This window comes from Hemitrygon akajei, chromosome 1, assembly GCF_048418815.1.
Source record: "Hemitrygon akajei chromosome 1, sHemAka1.3, whole genome shotgun sequence".
Classification (NCBI taxonomy): Eukaryota; Metazoa; Chordata; class Chondrichthyes; order Myliobatiformes; family Dasyatidae; genus Hemitrygon; species Hemitrygon akajei.
Genome location: NC_133124.1, coordinates 62,489,003 through 62,505,926, shown reverse-complemented (window position 1 = coordinate 62,505,926; position 16,924 = coordinate 62,489,003). Strand labels below are relative to the sequence as shown.

At 40.6% G+C, this 16,924-nt stretch overlaps 1 protein-coding gene across 1 annotated transcript; it reads right to left on the bottom strand.

Moving 5' to 3' along the window:
• Window positions 1-683: 683 nt before the first annotated feature.
• On the bottom strand, window positions 684-16,662 carry LOC140727039 (carbonic anhydrase 13-like). The gene is made up of 7 exons (XM_073044230.1): window positions 16,509-16,662; window positions 15,727-15,927; window positions 11,011-11,129; window positions 9,296-9,391; window positions 6,723-6,785; window positions 3,520-3,675; window positions 684-1,736 (listed from the first exon to the last, which is right to left on the bottom strand). The coding sequence occupies exons 1-7, from the start codon at window positions 16,540-16,542 to the stop codon at window positions 1,626-1,628; spliced, it is 780 nt and encodes a 259-aa protein (XP_072900331.1). The 5' UTR covers window positions 16,543-16,662; the 3' UTR covers window positions 684-1,625.
• Window positions 16,663-16,924: the final 262 nt, after the last annotated feature.

Here is a 16,924-nt window from a genome sequence, read left to right as displayed (position 1 = left end):
GCACCTAATAAAGTGGCCAATGAGTGTGCTCATGCTCTTCTGCTGCTGTAGCCCATTCACTTCAAGCTTCACACTTTATGTATTCACAGATGCTCTTCTGCACACCCCTGTTGCAACATGCAGTTATTTGAATTACTGTTGCCATCCTGTCACCTTGAACTTCTGACCCCTCTCATTAACAAGACACTTTCACCCAGAACTGCCATTCACTGGATACTTTTTCCTGCTTTTCACACTATACTCTATACACTCTACAGACTGTTTTGCATGAAAATCCCAGATATCATCTGACCACCCAAATCACCCTGTTCAGCACCAATAATTATTTCATAGTCAAAGTCACTTAGATCACATTTCTTCCCCTTTTAATGTTTGGTCTGCACACACCCAAACCTCATGTATTGAGTTGCTGCCACATGATTTGCTGATTAGATATTTGCATTAACAGGTAGCTGTACTGGTGTAGCTAATAAGGTAGCCACTGAGAGTATTTTTGACCTTACAATGAAAGGAAGGTCACTGATAAAGCAGTTACTCACTTGGCCCTCAGTTTTATCCTCAGAGATTGTTTGTACAAAACTTTTAGTCATGTGAATGTTAATAAATGTATGAGGATTCTTTACTGACAGCTCAAAATATATTACTCTAATGATTTATGACATCCCATTAACAAAACAGAGCAGAACAGTTTCTCAAATTAATTTACTCTGTATACACCAAACTTACAATGACTCCACTACTGTTATGGATCAACTAATCAAAGACTTTGTTGATGGCATATGATAAGCAGAAGCTTGACTAAAAACTTATTCCACCAAATGTACAGAAACAGAGGGGAAGGAGAGCAGAATCAAGTTTTTTTTAATCACTTGGGAAGATTAGAGGTTCTATTATTAACTAACTAAACATTTAAATGTTTTAAAGTTAAAGTCAGAAGTAAGAATAATAAGATGTGAGTAATTAGTGAAAGCAGTAGCAGGGCAAATTTAAAACATCAAGAGGCTTGTTTTGGGAATTGTTTTATGCAAGGATAGGCTTTGTCAAAATACTACTAAAGAGTCATTCACTGCCCCACCACAATCCCCATTGGTTGAAAAATATAAATAAAACTGCTTGGTATCAACAAGGGTCAAAAGTGGGAACTAAAGAATTACGGACCAATAATCTACTTTTACCACATGGTGATAATTTTGTTCAAAGATAACAGCACAATGAGATAGTGAAACATTAATTTACTTATTACAATGGCCTATAAGTTATTGCATTGATCAAAATAATTCTATGAATAAGCTCTTCAAAAACATTCAATATAATTAGCATTGTAAATTATCTTGCAGTCAACTCAAAAATACCTTCATATAAACTTGAATATATTCAGTGCTATAGCTTAATCCTCCAATAGATTACTTTCAAGTCTTATTTGAATACAACTGATTGCTTTACATATTGCTAGGTGGCAAGGTTACAGGAACTTTGTCATGGCAGCCAGTCTATGATGATCAAATTTATTCATTTGTGCTTGAGGAAGGCTGCCGATTCCATCTATAGTGCAAGGGAATAATCACTAGCTATTGCTTAGATTTGTTCAGGAAAGCAAGCTGCTGACTGTCTGCAAATCCCAAATCTTATTGGAAATTTCTTTGGACCACCCTGTTGTTCAGAGGCTGGGGAGGTCTGAAGTTGTCCTGCATGAGATTATCTGGTCCCGTGAACTGCAGGGTGCGGAACTTTGCCATCTGGAAAATACGAAGATCAGATCAAGTTAAAGTCTGCCTCAGCCCAAACCTTTTCCATCAACATTCTTTCAATGCAAAGCAACCAAAAGTGGCCACCATTACTTAACAATGTCAAAGTATATGCTCAGATTTACTTTCTGCCGTAATTAAACTTAAAAGCCACAGATTTAAGATGAACGCACGAGAAGTCAATACTGGAAGCCTGTGATTAGTGGTATGCCACAGGGATGAGCACCGAGTCCATTGTTATCATCTGTATCAATTATCTGGATGATAATGTGGTGAACTGGATCTGTAGATTTGTGGATGACATCAAAATTGGGGGCATTGTGAACAGTAAGCAAGGCCATCAAAACTTACTGCTTGATGTGGACCAGCAGAGAAAAAGGGCTGAGAAATGGCAGACTGAATTTAATGTAGACAAATGAGTTATGTATGGTAGGACACTGAGGCGTGCAGTAAACAAAGGGAACTGGGAATACAGATCTATAATTCCATAAAAGTGGCATCATTAGATAGAATTGTAAAGAGCTTTTGGCACTTTGGCCCTTTGGCCCTCAAATCAGGGCATTTAGCATTGTTCAAGCTGTTGGTGAGGCTAGACGTGCAGTTCAGCTCATCTACAGGAAAGATACAAGTTGAAAGAATTCAGAGAAAATCTACCAGTGTGTCTGATGCACCATCAATAACTCACTCTGAGACGCAAGAAGCAAGATATCAGCTTTTATTGACTGGAAGAATGAACAACACTACATCCTGGAGAATGAGGCCGGGCTCAGGCCTCAATCGCCTTTATACAGAGGTCTGTGGGAGGAGCCACAGGAGCAGTCCAGACAGGTATATGCAGTTCACCACAGTGTCAATGGTTAAATGGCTTAGGACCTCCTTCCCTGGAGCACAGGTGAATATGGGAAGATCTTATTGACGTACACAAAATTGTGTGGGGTACAAACAAGGTGAATGCGCGAGGGCTTTTTAATCCCCTGAAGGTGAGTGAGAACAGAACTAGAGGTTTTGGGGAAAGGTGAAATATTTAAGATGAATATGAGGGGAAGCTTCTTCACTCAGAGGGTGGTGAGAATATGGAACAAGCTGCAACGCAGAAGTGGCAGATGGAGGTTCAACTGAAGCATTTAGAGAAGTTTGGATAAGTACATGGATGAAAGGTTTATGGTGGGCCATGGTCTGTGTGCAGGTGGATAGGACTAGGCCAACCAGGGCAGCAGACAAGATCGGCCAAAAGGCCCATTTCTTTTCAATAAATCTGAAATAAAAACATTAAATGCTGGAAATACTCAGAACAGGTAGCTTCTTAAATTTCTTTCCACGATGCAGTCTGACCAGCTGAGCTTTTCTGGCACTATGCTTAGTAGTTGAAACAAATCTCTTAAATGATGACAGTTAAATTACTGTGGCACTCTGGGGGCATGGCTGACTGCTCACCCCAGCATTCCTAGTGGCTAGCGCTACTTATTGTTCTTGTTTTAAAACTTTCTGGTGTGCGTGCTCAGTAGAATTATAGTGAGATGTTCAAGTTCATTTATTTTAGCTCGGGTTATACAGTTGTTTGTGTGCCACCCTGAATGTAAGCAGGGTGTGTAATCATCTCCTCCCCTGCCTGTATGTGACTGAGTTGGTTCTCACTGAGCGATGGCGCTCTGTTATTGAGATAAACAAGCTTTTCCCGTCAGTCATCATGGGCCGAATACTCACCACATTAGCTTGATTTTATTGTGTCCCTGAGTGGTAAGTTTTGCAGACATCATGTGTCTTTTATATTTACCTGTTCTTTGCTAATAGGAATAGGGTCCTTAAGCACAATCCAGATGACACTCTCATATAGAGGAGGAGTTGTCAAGGATCCCAGATAAGTCCAATAACTGAGACTTGATGGCAGCAAAGTGCTAGGGTTGAAGTCTTTGAACTCAATTCTTGAACCCTAAAAAATGGAAGTATATATAGCTGGAATAAATACCAAAGCAGCAATTTAGTCAAATTAATAATGCAGTCATCAACAATGCCTTGTGCTTTTCAGGCATCATTTTTTCCAAGGGTTACAAATAATTACTGCGTGAAGCCAGATGCTGAACGTGTAGTGACTGATCAGTTTTCCCCCCAAACGCCTCAGTACACGACTACATCTTCAACAGGAATGCTTGTCAGTAGCAGATATTGAAAGGCATGGCAATCCTGTTCAAAACAGTTCCTGCTCCTTCATTTAACTATTTGTACCACCCTCAACAGCAATTTTAATCCTATTTTCTTTACACATTTCAAAAAACTTAGAAAATTGAAGCTCTCTCTCTCCTCCCCCCCCCCCCCCACCCCCCGGCTCATTTTTCTTTGTTACATGCATCAAAGCTTGCAGAAAGGAAATCAGCAAGTTCAACTTGAATGATAAAGACAGACAGGAAAGCATAGTCAAACAAACTCTGTAAAACACAGAATAAATACAATCACACTTGTTAATATCTCATTAAGCAAAAATCTGTGATGTAAAAACTTCTCAATGGTGCCATTAATTAACTCTTGCTCGTCAGTAAACTGTTCATGATGCTGCCTTTCCATCTGGTCAGAACCATACCCCACAACTGCATTGTTCCAAACCCATGGGGAAAAATGATTCAAATTCCAGAGAGAAGGTAAATACATGAGCATCACATCAAGGAGCTCGTAGGACTGAATGCCACAGAAATCAGATCACCTTCAAAGTAAAAATAAGGGATTTAGGAGGTCACCCTTCTCAAATTATGAATAGCACTGCATAAATTCCTTAGGATGGTGCCTTAAGCCCAACAGAAAAATAAGTAACCACCAAATAGAGAACGTGAAATGAAGAGTCCTCAAAAGGGAGTCCATAGGTTGTGGGAGGAGTTCAGTGATGGAGTGAGTAAAGTTATCTCCTCTGGTTCAAGAGCCAGGTGGTTGAGGGGTAGTAACTGTTCCAGAACTTGGTGGTGTGGGTCCCAGGGCTCCTGCACCTTCCTGATGGTAATGAGAGGAGAACATGGGCTGTGTGGTGGGGGTTCCTTGATAATGGATGCTGCTTTGTGTTGATATGCCCAATGGTGAGGAATGCTTTACCTATGATGGATGGACTGTATCCACTACTCTATGTAGAATTTTCTGTTCAAGGGGATTGGTATTTTCATACCAGACCATGATACAACCAGTGAAAATACTCACACACATCTATAGAAGTTTGTCAAAGTTTTAGATGTTATACTGAATCTTTGCAAACTCCTAAAGTAGAGGCACCACCAGGTTTTCTTTGCAAATGCACTTGCGTGTTGGGCCCAGGACAGATCCTCTGAAATAATAACACCAAGGAATTGTACCTCTGTTTTCCTTCTCCTGAAAGTCAATAATCAGGTCCTTGGACTTGCTTTCATTGAATTAGGTTGCTGTTGTGGCACCACTCAGCCAGATTCTCAATCTCCCTCCTATATGCTGAATATTCACCACATTTTATTTACCCTACAACAATGGAGTCATCAGCAAACTGAACTAGGAAATTGGAGCTGTGTTTAGCCTTACAGTTGTAAGTATAAGCAATTAGAGCAGGGGGCTAAGCACTCAAACCTGTGCTGGTGACTGGAGGAGATATTGTTGCTTATCTGAACTGACTGGGGTCTGCAAGTGAGGAAGATGAGGATCCAATTGCACAAGAAGAGGCTAAGGGTGTTAAAGATCTAATGAAAATGGATGAAATTTATGTACACCACTGTCTACAAGTTCTGCTCACCCAACAATCCACCTTGGATAAAAGTCGGCATTCTTTTGCTGTGTTAAAATGCTCTAAAGAACCACTACCAAAATAGCACTTTGAAAATGTAGAACATCATCACTTCAGAAAAGTGAAAGAGGGATGGGAATAAATATCAGCTGTGGCATGATAGTAAAATTGGAGAATTTTTAAAATGCAAATATTAAATCATTAGTTTCTACTCAATGTGGACACTAATTTAATGCAAATTTAAAGTCAAAATGCATGTAATTGCAATGAGGGAACTGTGGGCCCTAGTTCACTTATTCCAGTCATTCTTAATTGGAGGGTTAAAAAGCAGGAAATGTTGAGTGGCAGCACAGTATGGAGCTCAGACATCAAACTATCATAAAGAGAAAGGAGAGATCTATGCAAAGTAACTTTCACACCCCCATATGCTATGTTAATAGTTATACAAATGCAAGATATCCAAGACAAGGCTATTTTCTTTACAGAAAGACAGCTGGGTACCAAATGTCACCAACATACAAACTAGCTCCAGACTTCAATTAAAGATTGTTGAAGATAATAAAAATTGGAAAATAACATTCAAAATTAGCAAATAACTGAAATAGAACTAATTTGAATGTGTTGCGATGGAGACCTCTGGTTCTTGGGGATATACTAAAAATGCTACACATGCTAGATTCAAAGTGCTATTATGTGATATGCAAATGTAGTGCATTTCCCCACTGATTTAACAAGGGTTGTTGTCCAAATATCTTAAAACTCATAAATACAAGGACATGTGGACAATCTGACAAATGTTAATTTTTTTTTTAAATCTGAAGATAAAGCACAATAGGCTCTTCTGGCCCAATAAGCCTGTGGTGCCCAATTACACCCATGTGACCAATTAACCTACTGTAACATGGGAGGAAACCAGAGCACCTGGAAGAAACCCATGTGGTCACAAGTAGAACATGCAAACTCCTTATAGATAGTGGTGGCAATTAAACCCAATCGCAGTCACTGTAATAGTGTTACACTAACCACTATGCTACTATGCTGCACAGTTAATTAGTTAATACACAAAGCATGATTTCAATTCTTAACCAACATTATGCCAGATTTCACCTTTGCATAGGATAAAGGCTTACCACAAAGGTAAGTCTTCACTTGGTCTGGAACAATTGCATTGTAATTATAGAATTAAGCAGGTGCCAATTCACATTTCCATTAATACATCTGAAAGTTGTACAAAATGGGATTCAATTTACCTTTACTTTGACACTCTCCAGCGAACTAATAAGTCTTTGCAAGGCTGGATTTTCATCTGATACCTGAAATTCACAAAAAATATTTGATCAGACAACTACCCATCATGATTCCTGTGGTGATTCAGTTCATACCCAAGAGAAGCTGCATCACCAAGAAAGGAACACCACTACCATTATGGCCATGTTTCATTACTCAGCCAGTTTAATTTGCCCTCGCTTACAGCAGATACTATATGCTTTTTTTAAAAAAGCTTTTAAGGTTATTCTTGGTACGTAACCACTCTAAACAATTGTGTTGTTATAATGTCTGGTATTACTGAGCTCAGATGGTTACTCACATGACAATGTACTAAGGAATGCTCACAAGTTGTATAAAAGTTTAAAATAAACTCCATGAAAGAAACAATTATGCTGTGTAACTGAGGATACTGTAAATTTCAGGCAACTTTACTTACAATTAGTATAATATAATTACAAACAGGCCACCGAAAATCTTCAAGTTTCAATATTTAGATTCAAAACATTGATTAAAAAAATTGCAAGTGAAAAGAGTCACAAAGCCAGCATTCAGAGTGCCTGGTTATAGATTCCCATAAGCTGAATGTGGGTCTTCCCAAGTTTCTGTGATGGTGATGGGGAACCAGGGAACACCAAGTTAGATGTAATTGCAATGAAAAATGACAATAGATGTGTTGTTCAGGCTGGTGGGTGTCCACAGCATCAAGGAGGTCAATTGTTTTTTTTTTTATAAAAAAAAGCATTGAGCTTCCTAGCATCGAGAAACTGATTTATTAGAGTTACTGTAAAATAGTTCCTGTATAGCATCCTAGCAATATATATAGCTGTATGATACAAGTGAACAAAATCCATAAAGCATTATTACAAAACTGTCTTGTATCCTAGCTGAATCATTTTTGGTAGAGTGGGTCAGATTCCAATGCCTCCAAGTAAAATAATGAAGTAGAACCACAGGGGAAAGAATATTTAAGTAAACAAAAGTTAGTCTGAAACATTCTAGTTCAGTAAGTGGATTCAAAAGCAGCATTTGTAACAACTAGGTAATCACAGAAGGAAAACATTGGGTTTTGAGGAAAGCAGGGCTAGTGGGTGCCAACTAACAGGTGCAAGCAATATTCTAAATGGCTGCCTGTGCTTGGGCATTCAATGAATTGAACCAATTACTGAAGTTGAAACTAATTAATCACCTCAGTTTATCTGAGAATGGCTCGCATTTGCTTTATTATAGGATAATGAGATGTATAAATGTTCTTTATTTCTGAGTGTTCAGTTTGGTCAGACATTTATGAAGAAAGCATGGCAGCAGCTCTACTTCCTTTGAAATTGACAAAGATTTGGCATGACATCTAAAACTTTGACAAACTTCTATAGATGTGTGGTGGAGCATGAACTGATTGGTTGCATCATGGCCTAGTATGGAAACACCAAAGCCCTTGAATGGGGAATCCTGCAATAAATAGTAGAAATGGCCCAGTGTATCATGGATAAAGCCCTCCCCACCAATGAGCACATCTACAAGGAGCACTATCACAGGAGGCATTCATCATCAGCAAACCCCACCACCCAGGCAATGCACTTTTCCCCAATGCTGCTATCAAGGAAGTGGTACAGAAGCCTCGGGGCTTATACCACCAGGTTCAGGAACAGATATTACATCTCAGTCATCAGGCTCTTGAACCATCAGGACAGCTTCACATGCCCCATCACTGAACTGTTCCCACTACTAATTGATTCACTTTCAAGGACCGATATTTATTGCTTATTTATTTATTTTCTTCAGTGTTTGCAGTTTATCTTTTTGCACATCGTCTTCCCTGTTGGGTATAGTCTTTCATTAATTCTATTATGGTTCTTGGATTTACTGAGTATGCCCACAAGAAAACTAATCTGACAGTTGTATACAGGGACATGCTGTACATTGAAATTTGAACCTGTGATGGTAAACTACTTCAATTGTCGGTGAGTACAAGGCAGGGTCAACTGGTACTGCACAACTCCACTTCAAAAATAAAATCAGAAAAATATCAGGTGCTTTATGTTAAATTCATAACATTTTCCAAGTTATTGGAATGGTTTTCCAATATGCACTGGATGAATGAGATAACAATCTTGTGTGGAACACATGCTTATTGTCTGAGAACAATTTGCCTGCTGTCTTTGCAAAACACCACCTAGTTTCTGCATCTGTATCCATTTCCTGTTTGTGGTCTTTTGTGGATCAGTCACAAGTTCATACTACAGACTTAACCTTTGATGACCTTTGTTACTTCTGCATTGGTAGTTGATTGTAGCAAAGCTAAGGCAGTATGTAGATAACAAGTACAGAAAACTTGCAAATGAACACAGCAATCATCAAAACAGCCACAATATTCAAACTATAGAAATACTGTATATTGAGCAGTTTTAACAAGTGACCGACAAACTTAACTTCTATAAAACCAATTTCACCCCATGTAGAATTCTACACAGTACAGAAATTCCTTGTATTTGGAAAAAAGTTTTGGCTTTTTAAAAAAAATTTAATATAAATTAACATATTGAATATTCACTTTTACCTTCAGGAAGATACCAACTACAGCCAAGCCATCGGGTTCTTTAGCAGCCACTTCAAAACTGGGATATTTTTCTGCATTCCAGTGTACCAGGTGAAGCTGCAAATAGAGCAACAGACTTAGCTGAAACTTGCTTCTGGCAAAGAAAGAATTCACACTTTTCAAACACAATCTAGCTCGAGCATGTTTCATGACGATACCTCAGCCAGGGCTGAGCTGTTGGCTGGTTGAGTGACTAAACCTTACTCAGATGTAATGACGCTGAAAATTCATCATCAGGGCCAATTTATGAAGACCCATGTTAAATCACATAATCACACTGTTCATTTATACTTTCATTTTGGTGGCTTATCAAATATAGCATTGCTGCAGGAATAAACATTTCAGATCTATGTCTTTTCATCACAAGTGGACTTCTGAGATGAAAACCAAAATAAATAGAAGGGAAAGAAAAAACAAGTGCAGTGAAGGGTCAAGATTAATTGTTCCAAGATAAAAAGACTAATGTGGCTCCATATGAAATGGTTACTGGGAGATAGCAGAAGGGAAAGGAAGCAACTCACCTTTCTTCTGCTATTTCCCTATGCCATAAAGACAATTTCTTTGCTAGAGTTACTACATTTACTCATTCTCACCAATTAAATGTGACTTGTACCCTCATCCCACCACTTTCTATTAACAAAATTGCCTGATCTGATTAGTGTTTCCAGCATGTTTTTTTATATTAATCCAGACTTCCAATACCCAAAGCCTTTTGCCTTGACCTCCCCTTAGATTTGACATGTGTTTGCAGTTCAAGTTAATCAAAATCTGGCACAAACTAGTCCCTTAGGTTACAGTATATCCTTACTTGATTTTTTTTTTCTTCTTGAGTACTGACTGTTATGGAGGAAATATAGATACACTGAGGATTATTTACTCAAAGAATGATTTAGTTGCTGTGAAATTCCAGGCTGAGCTTTTAATATATATTAGCAGCAAACACAAGAGGGATTTACTCAATTCATACAGTAACTGCACATTTTGTCAGTCACTATTAAGAGGGGAATTACACTGGATGCCTGTTTTTTTGGAAAGATACCCTGATCCTGTAGAAAATCATTTTATCTTCCCAAAATTATCTTCCAAAAGGTTAATCCAAATATGAACAGCCAAGGTATGGCAGAAATATTCAATGTATACCTCAAAATATATTTATGTTATCAATAGGTTGTTTCTTAATCTCAGACACTGAACAGAGAGAAAGAAGAAACATGAAAACTGAGCAGAAAGAAAATAGAAATTACGAGAACAAACATGTTCCTTCTCTCTGATGTCTTCTTAACTACTATTTTTTTTATAAAATTTATCCATACTACATCTTCAATTTAATCAGCTTGTGTTGAACAATTATTATAAAGGTCAGAATATGGTTTTGCTTCCCCTAGATTCAGTGTTCTAATGTACTCCACCAGCAAAATTAGCTCTGAATACAACTTACAATATCCAGGAACAAATACGATTTTGTCATATTAAAATATTCATGAAGGACTCCTGTAATTCTCAGCCAAACAAAGATACCCTTTTTTTTTTTTTAAACTGATTAGTTTGGCAAATACTGTCTCATTTTAATATTTGTATTTTCAGCTAGCATTTTTAGCAAAGCTCAACTTCTTCATTTCTTATACAAATCAGCGGCACCATTTTACCTACAAGCACAAGCATTTAGGCATACTTACCTCTGCAGAATAAGATTTTCCATCTACTACATGTTCACTGCCATGCTCATCACCGGCTCCCCAGTGCAAGTGGAACTGGCGTAGCCGATATTTACCGCTAATGGGGCCACCTGACAGTACTGAAGTAACAGAGGAATAAGTATTAACAAGATAACCAAAAAACATTACAATATATCTAATTAATTTATCATATTGAAGAACTCATCTTCTGAATAAAAGTATGATACATCCAAATTTAGTTTTTTTTTAAAAGAAACATGAATCAATGGCTCCAGGTGCTTCATGGTAAACTTATCAAATAAAATTTGACACCAAGGACAACAATTGCAGTGGAGACTCAAACAAGAGAAGGAGGTCTGCAAAGAAGTTTGAGGGAGGAACTCCAGAAGTGATGCATTTGGCATCCAATGACAACCTCCAATGGAGATAGATTAGATTCAGGAATGTTTACAAGGCCAAGTGGAGGTGAATGGCACACTCAGATATCTTAAAGATAAGAGGCATGATAACAGAAGGATATGAAAGCAAGGACAATTTAAATTACATTTGGTTGGAAGCCAAGTCACATGGAGCACAGAGGGGAAGATGCATGGAACATGTGAAAAGTTAAAGCTGAAGCAGCAGTTTTGGATAACCTAGCGTCAGGGGCACAAAGTACAGAAAAAGGTCATTAGGACCATGTCAACCATCAAGTACCCATCTGTACAATCCTGTTTATAGCCACTTAGTCCACTGCCAGTTATGCCTTAGGAATTCAGGTACTTGCACAGATACTACTTAAATGTAGCAACTACCTGCCTCTACCGCCTTCTCAGGAGGATAGAATGGTACAGCACACAAACAGGCCCTTCAGCCAACAATATTGTGTTGATCAAATTAAATCACTAATCAAATGGACAACCTAACTAATCTCGTCTGGCTATACAATATTCATAAGGTTCAGTTTTCCCTCATTCATGTACCTACCTAAATGTCTTAGAGAAGCTTCTACCATCACTCCAGGCACCCACCCCCGAATTAAAAAAAACTTGTCCTTCACACCTCCTTTGAAATAACCCCCTCTCATCTTAAATGCATGCCCTTTGGTATTAGGCATTTCAACCCTGATAAAAAGATGCTGTCTGTCTGGGAAACACAAAATTCTGGAGGAGCTCAGCAGCTCAGGCAGCACCTAGGAAAAGGAATAAACAGTTGATATTTCAGGCTGAGGCCCTGCCTGTCTACTGTCTATGCCTCTCAATCTTATAAGCCTCTATCAGATCTTTCCTCAAAATCTGCCACTCAGGACTAAACAACCAAAGTTTGTCCTACTTCTTGTTGTAGCACATGCCCTCTAATCCAAGTAGCATGCTGGTAAAGCTCTTCCGCACACTCTCCAAAGCAGGGCAACCAGAACTGTATGCAATACTTCAGATACAGCGTAACTAGAGTTTTATAAAGATGCAATGTAACTTACCGACTTTCCAATTCAATGCTCCGACTAACAAAGGCAAACATGCCATATGCCTTCTTAACCACCCTATCAACCTGTGTAGCCATGTTCAGGGAACTATGAACTTGGACCCTAAGATCCCACTGCTCATCCTCACCCTTAATAGTGTACTCTTTACATTTGACCTACCAAGGCGCAACACTTTACATTTGTCTGGTTTAAAATCCATTTGCAATTTCTCAGCCATATCTGCAACTGATCTATATTCTACTGTATATGACAGTCCTCTACTCCATCCACACCATCACCAATTTTCATATCATCTGCAAACTTACTAACCCAACCACCTACATTTTCATCTAGATCATGTATATATGCAGAGGTCCTGGTACAGATTCTTGCAGAGCACCACTAAACACAGATCTCCAGCTACAAGTTCCTTCCATAACTACCCTGTCTTCTACAGGCAAGCCAGTTCTGAATCCAAACAGCCAATCCACCATGGATCCCACACATCTTAATCTTCTGAATGAGTCTACCATGAGGGAGCTTATCAAACACCTTAGGGCAACATCCATGCAGAAAACATCCACAGCTCTGTCATCATCAATCACCCTGCCCTGCACAAAGCCATGCTGGCTCTTCTTAATTAGGCCATGATTCTCCAAAGGTTCACAAATCCCTTCCCTCCAGTAGCATCGACTAATGAGACTGTCTATAATTTCCATGATTATCCCTGGTTCCTTTCGTGAATAATGGAACAGCACAAGATACTCACCAGTCCTCTGAGACCTCACCTGTGGCTGGAGAGGACACAAAGATATTGGGCAAGACCCCAGTAATCTCTCATGTCAGACATGGACTCCCCCCCACCCCCCAAGAACAGCTGTTCTCAATTAACTCTCCCTAGTTCCTGCCTGGTGTTCACATAATTTGTCCTGCCGTAGTTCAATACTCTCACATTGGTCCATACTTACCCTCATCTATAACTATCTTAGAACTTAGGGAGTTGTGTTCAATGCTCCCCAACTCTTCATCCACTGAAGGGTTGGTCACCTGGCGAGGCTCATTACCCAACACTAGACCTAGTAGAGCCCCCTCCTGTTGGACTATCCACATATTGATTTAAGAAACCCTCCTGGATGCCCCTAACAAATTCTGTCCCATCTCAACCTCTTGTACAGACACTCAGAAGGTCCCAATTTACACAAGGAAAGTTGAAGCTCCCCATGACAACAGCCCTATTGTCTTTACAACTTTCCTTAATCTGCCTGCATATCTGTTCTTCAATGTTGTGTGGCTATTAGATGGTCTGTAGCACAATACCATCTGAGTGATTACATCTTTCCCATTTGGGATCTACCCATACAGACTGAGTGGCTAAGCCCTCCATTACGTCCCCTCTGAGTGCAGCTGATATTGTCCCTGATTAGTTATGTAACTCCCTCACCACCTTTTCTAGGAGATCGAAACCCTGGGTCATTAAGAACCCATTCCTGTCCCCTGTCCATCCCCCTAACCTCCCAGGGTGACACTACTGCGTAATGGTTAGCACAATGATTAGCAACCCAGCAAGGCTCAAAGGGCCTGCTCCGTGCTGTACAGCAATTAATAATAACTGTTTTGTCTCCTATCACGATCACTCTACCCGACATTACCCTTTTCTGCTGAGTCTCAAAGTTGACCACAGCTTCACTGGCCTGGCTGCTGGCATCAATAGGTCATCCCGCGGCAGTATCCAAAGGGCCATACTGGATGCTGAGGGGAACCCTGCACTAACTGCTTACTCCACTTACTTCTCCTAGTGGTAGCTCATCAGTTATCTGAAGCCTACACGCTGGGTGTGACCAATTCAGTAGAAGTTTCATCTGTAAGTTTTCAGTCACTTGGGTACTTTCAGCTCCAGTTCCTTGACCTTGACAGTCAGGAGCTGAAGCCAGGTGCACCTTTCTCAGATGTAGTCGTCATCCTGAAGTCTCACTCCTTACGGGAAGGGAATTCCGCTGCCCTAACTGCCTACACTGAATTGGGGACTAGGGACTATAGACAACAAAGATGCTCACCTGGTCTTAACTATGCCTGCCCCCTGAAACCTGTCAGTTTCACACTGACCTAGGTCACTTTCACAGCCTCTTCCTGCTGAGCTTCTTATACCTTTAGCTCTAGCTTCTCAACCCTAAGTGCTACAATCAAAAATAAATGACAAGTTACTCAGAAGCACCTGTAGCCTCTGCCTGTTGCCAGCTCCAACAATAGCCCGTTCTGCTTACACCTCCCTGCCATTTAGTGGCTCAAATAAAGTAAAAAACAAAAGGTATTCCAGACTTTACCTACCATTTAGGCGAAAATAGCAGTTTGTCCGATCTCCTGCAAATCTCATTTTAAAATCGATGGCCTCTGGTCTTGGATACCTCTGCCATGGGATCATTTTACTTACTACCTACATTACCGATGCATTTTGTTTTGTATATTTTCAATTGGGTTCCCTAACCTCCCACCCCACCTTCATCCTTGTCAATTCCAAAGGAACAAACACCCTTGCAATTACTCCTCATAAATGAACCTGGTGAAATTCTTCTCTACCAGTGTAACCACATCCTTCCACACTCTTGTTTTGCTGAAGTCCTCTGTTCAAATCTCCCTCAGCATTAATAGTGGTTGGGTTGGGAACGCAGATAGACTAGGACTCTTGTGACCAAGCAGCAGAGGGGGAGCAACGGGGAACTCTAAAGCAGGTGTGTTATAATTTTGCAGGGCAGGCAAACTTTGTTTATAATGAGTGTATTTTTTTTATTGGTTGCAAACTGTTGAGTTATGCCTGGGACAAATCAATTACACACTCAACTTCAAACTCAATTATTTTTCCTCTTAGCAACTGCTGCGATGATCCGAGTCGTTTTCTTTGTTCACCCAAAGCAACTCTGCAACCCCTCTAGGATTCTCTGCAGTCCAACAGAATTGCAGGTACACCCTATCAAAATCGGGCTTCATAATCACTATTCACGCCGTCTACCGCTCGCTACATTCCCGCCCTCAATCATTATGAATGAAGCAAAGATTGGTTTAGTGCTTCCACTGCCCGACTAAATACCGCAGCAGTTAGAAACTATCCGCCAACGTGCTCTTTATTGTGAAATGTACAGGAGCCGGGTTAGAGTTCCTGATGACTCAAACCCGTCCTGAAGGAGCGTTTCACGTCTTTCCTGAATCCAAGACGGCAACATGCAATCTGTCGCATTCTGGTTCGGGAAGCATTCTTATCCAAGCACAACATCTTTACTAACCAGATTGTCCTTTGCTGTCGTCGAAATCCACCTGGACCGACATGCCGCTGTTAACGAGGCTCTTTGCGTTGGATGGGTCATAGCTGGGGCTCAGCTGCTTCAGGCTCGGGTCGTACTTGGTTTCCGCATTCTTAATCTCGATGGGTGACTGCCGGCTGCCTTCCTTCGCCACGGGGAAATTCTCAGCCCAACGGGACGGACCTGCATCGTGAGATGAAAACCAAGGTCACCCACTGCTCCTTGATAGCTACAGCCCGAGTGAAGGAAGAGGGGGCGGAGAGTTTCGATTTTGTAACCGGAAAGCAGTTACGTTTTTTTCTCGTGACTGTGAATCTGCCACCAAATAGTTTGCACTAATATAGTTAATTTATAGAGCGGAAGGCAAATTGCCTCAATGATTAATTCTGATCAGGCATTTGAATTTGACAACAAATATCAAAGTGCACTTTCCTACAATGTTAGTTAATCTTAAATCATTGAACCCTTTACCCCTGATAACAAGATTTCCTTGCAATAAATATATTAACGTTCTTTCTTGTTTAAACGGACATTAACTGTGGAAATTGGCATTTAAAGGCAGGGAGGAAAATCTCAAACAGCGGCTCGCCACTGGAAAGAGATCACAATTCGGCAGACAGAGCGTTTCTTTAAACCTTCCCGGAGCCGGGCCGCTTGGAGGACAGAGCCAGCGGACCGTGACAATCACTGGCCAGATTCGGGCAGCTGCCACCTCAGCTTTGTCCCCGCCGAGGCTGTGCGCTGTCGCGGTGAGCAAAGCTAACCGTTGTCTGCTCCGTAGCCCCAGGTTGCCGACATGGTTGTAGCCGCCGAGTGCGCTGCTTAGCTTGCTCGCTCTGATCACACGAGCTGATATCTGGCGCGCGTCTTGGCTACGGACCAGCTTTTATAGGCTGCACGGTTGCTCGCCATTGGATCAGCGACGTCTGAGGTGCGTTATGTCACGGATGTAATTGGGGAAAAAGGAATCCAGCTGCGATCTTGACGGGTGCGGGATGAGGCTGGGAAACGCGCACTTTTGCTTTGCATTAGGCTTTATCTCTGATCTGCGGCGGAGTGGAATTGTAAGAGTACCGGGTCTCCAAGTTAATCCTTGGCTTTCACTGCAGTTACGAGGGTTTGCCTGGCGCCTGGTCAGGGGACGGTGAAATGTGTGCCTGACCGACAAGTATTAAGTTCA

Bases quoted from the DNA above. Each gene is read 5' to 3' on its own strand.
- LOC140727039 (XM_073044230.1), bottom strand. From the start codon at position 16,542: ATGTCGGCAACCTGGGGCTACGGAGCAGACAACG. The intron at 11,130-15,726 runs GTTAGTAAAGAT...CTGTTACTTCAG, and splicing joins CGACAGCAAAGGACAATCTG to TACTGTCAGGTGGCCCCATT. The intron at 1,737-3,519 runs GTAAATATAAAA...CGTATTTTCCAG, and splicing joins TTCCTATTAGCAAAGAACAG to ATGGCAAAGTTCCGCACCCT.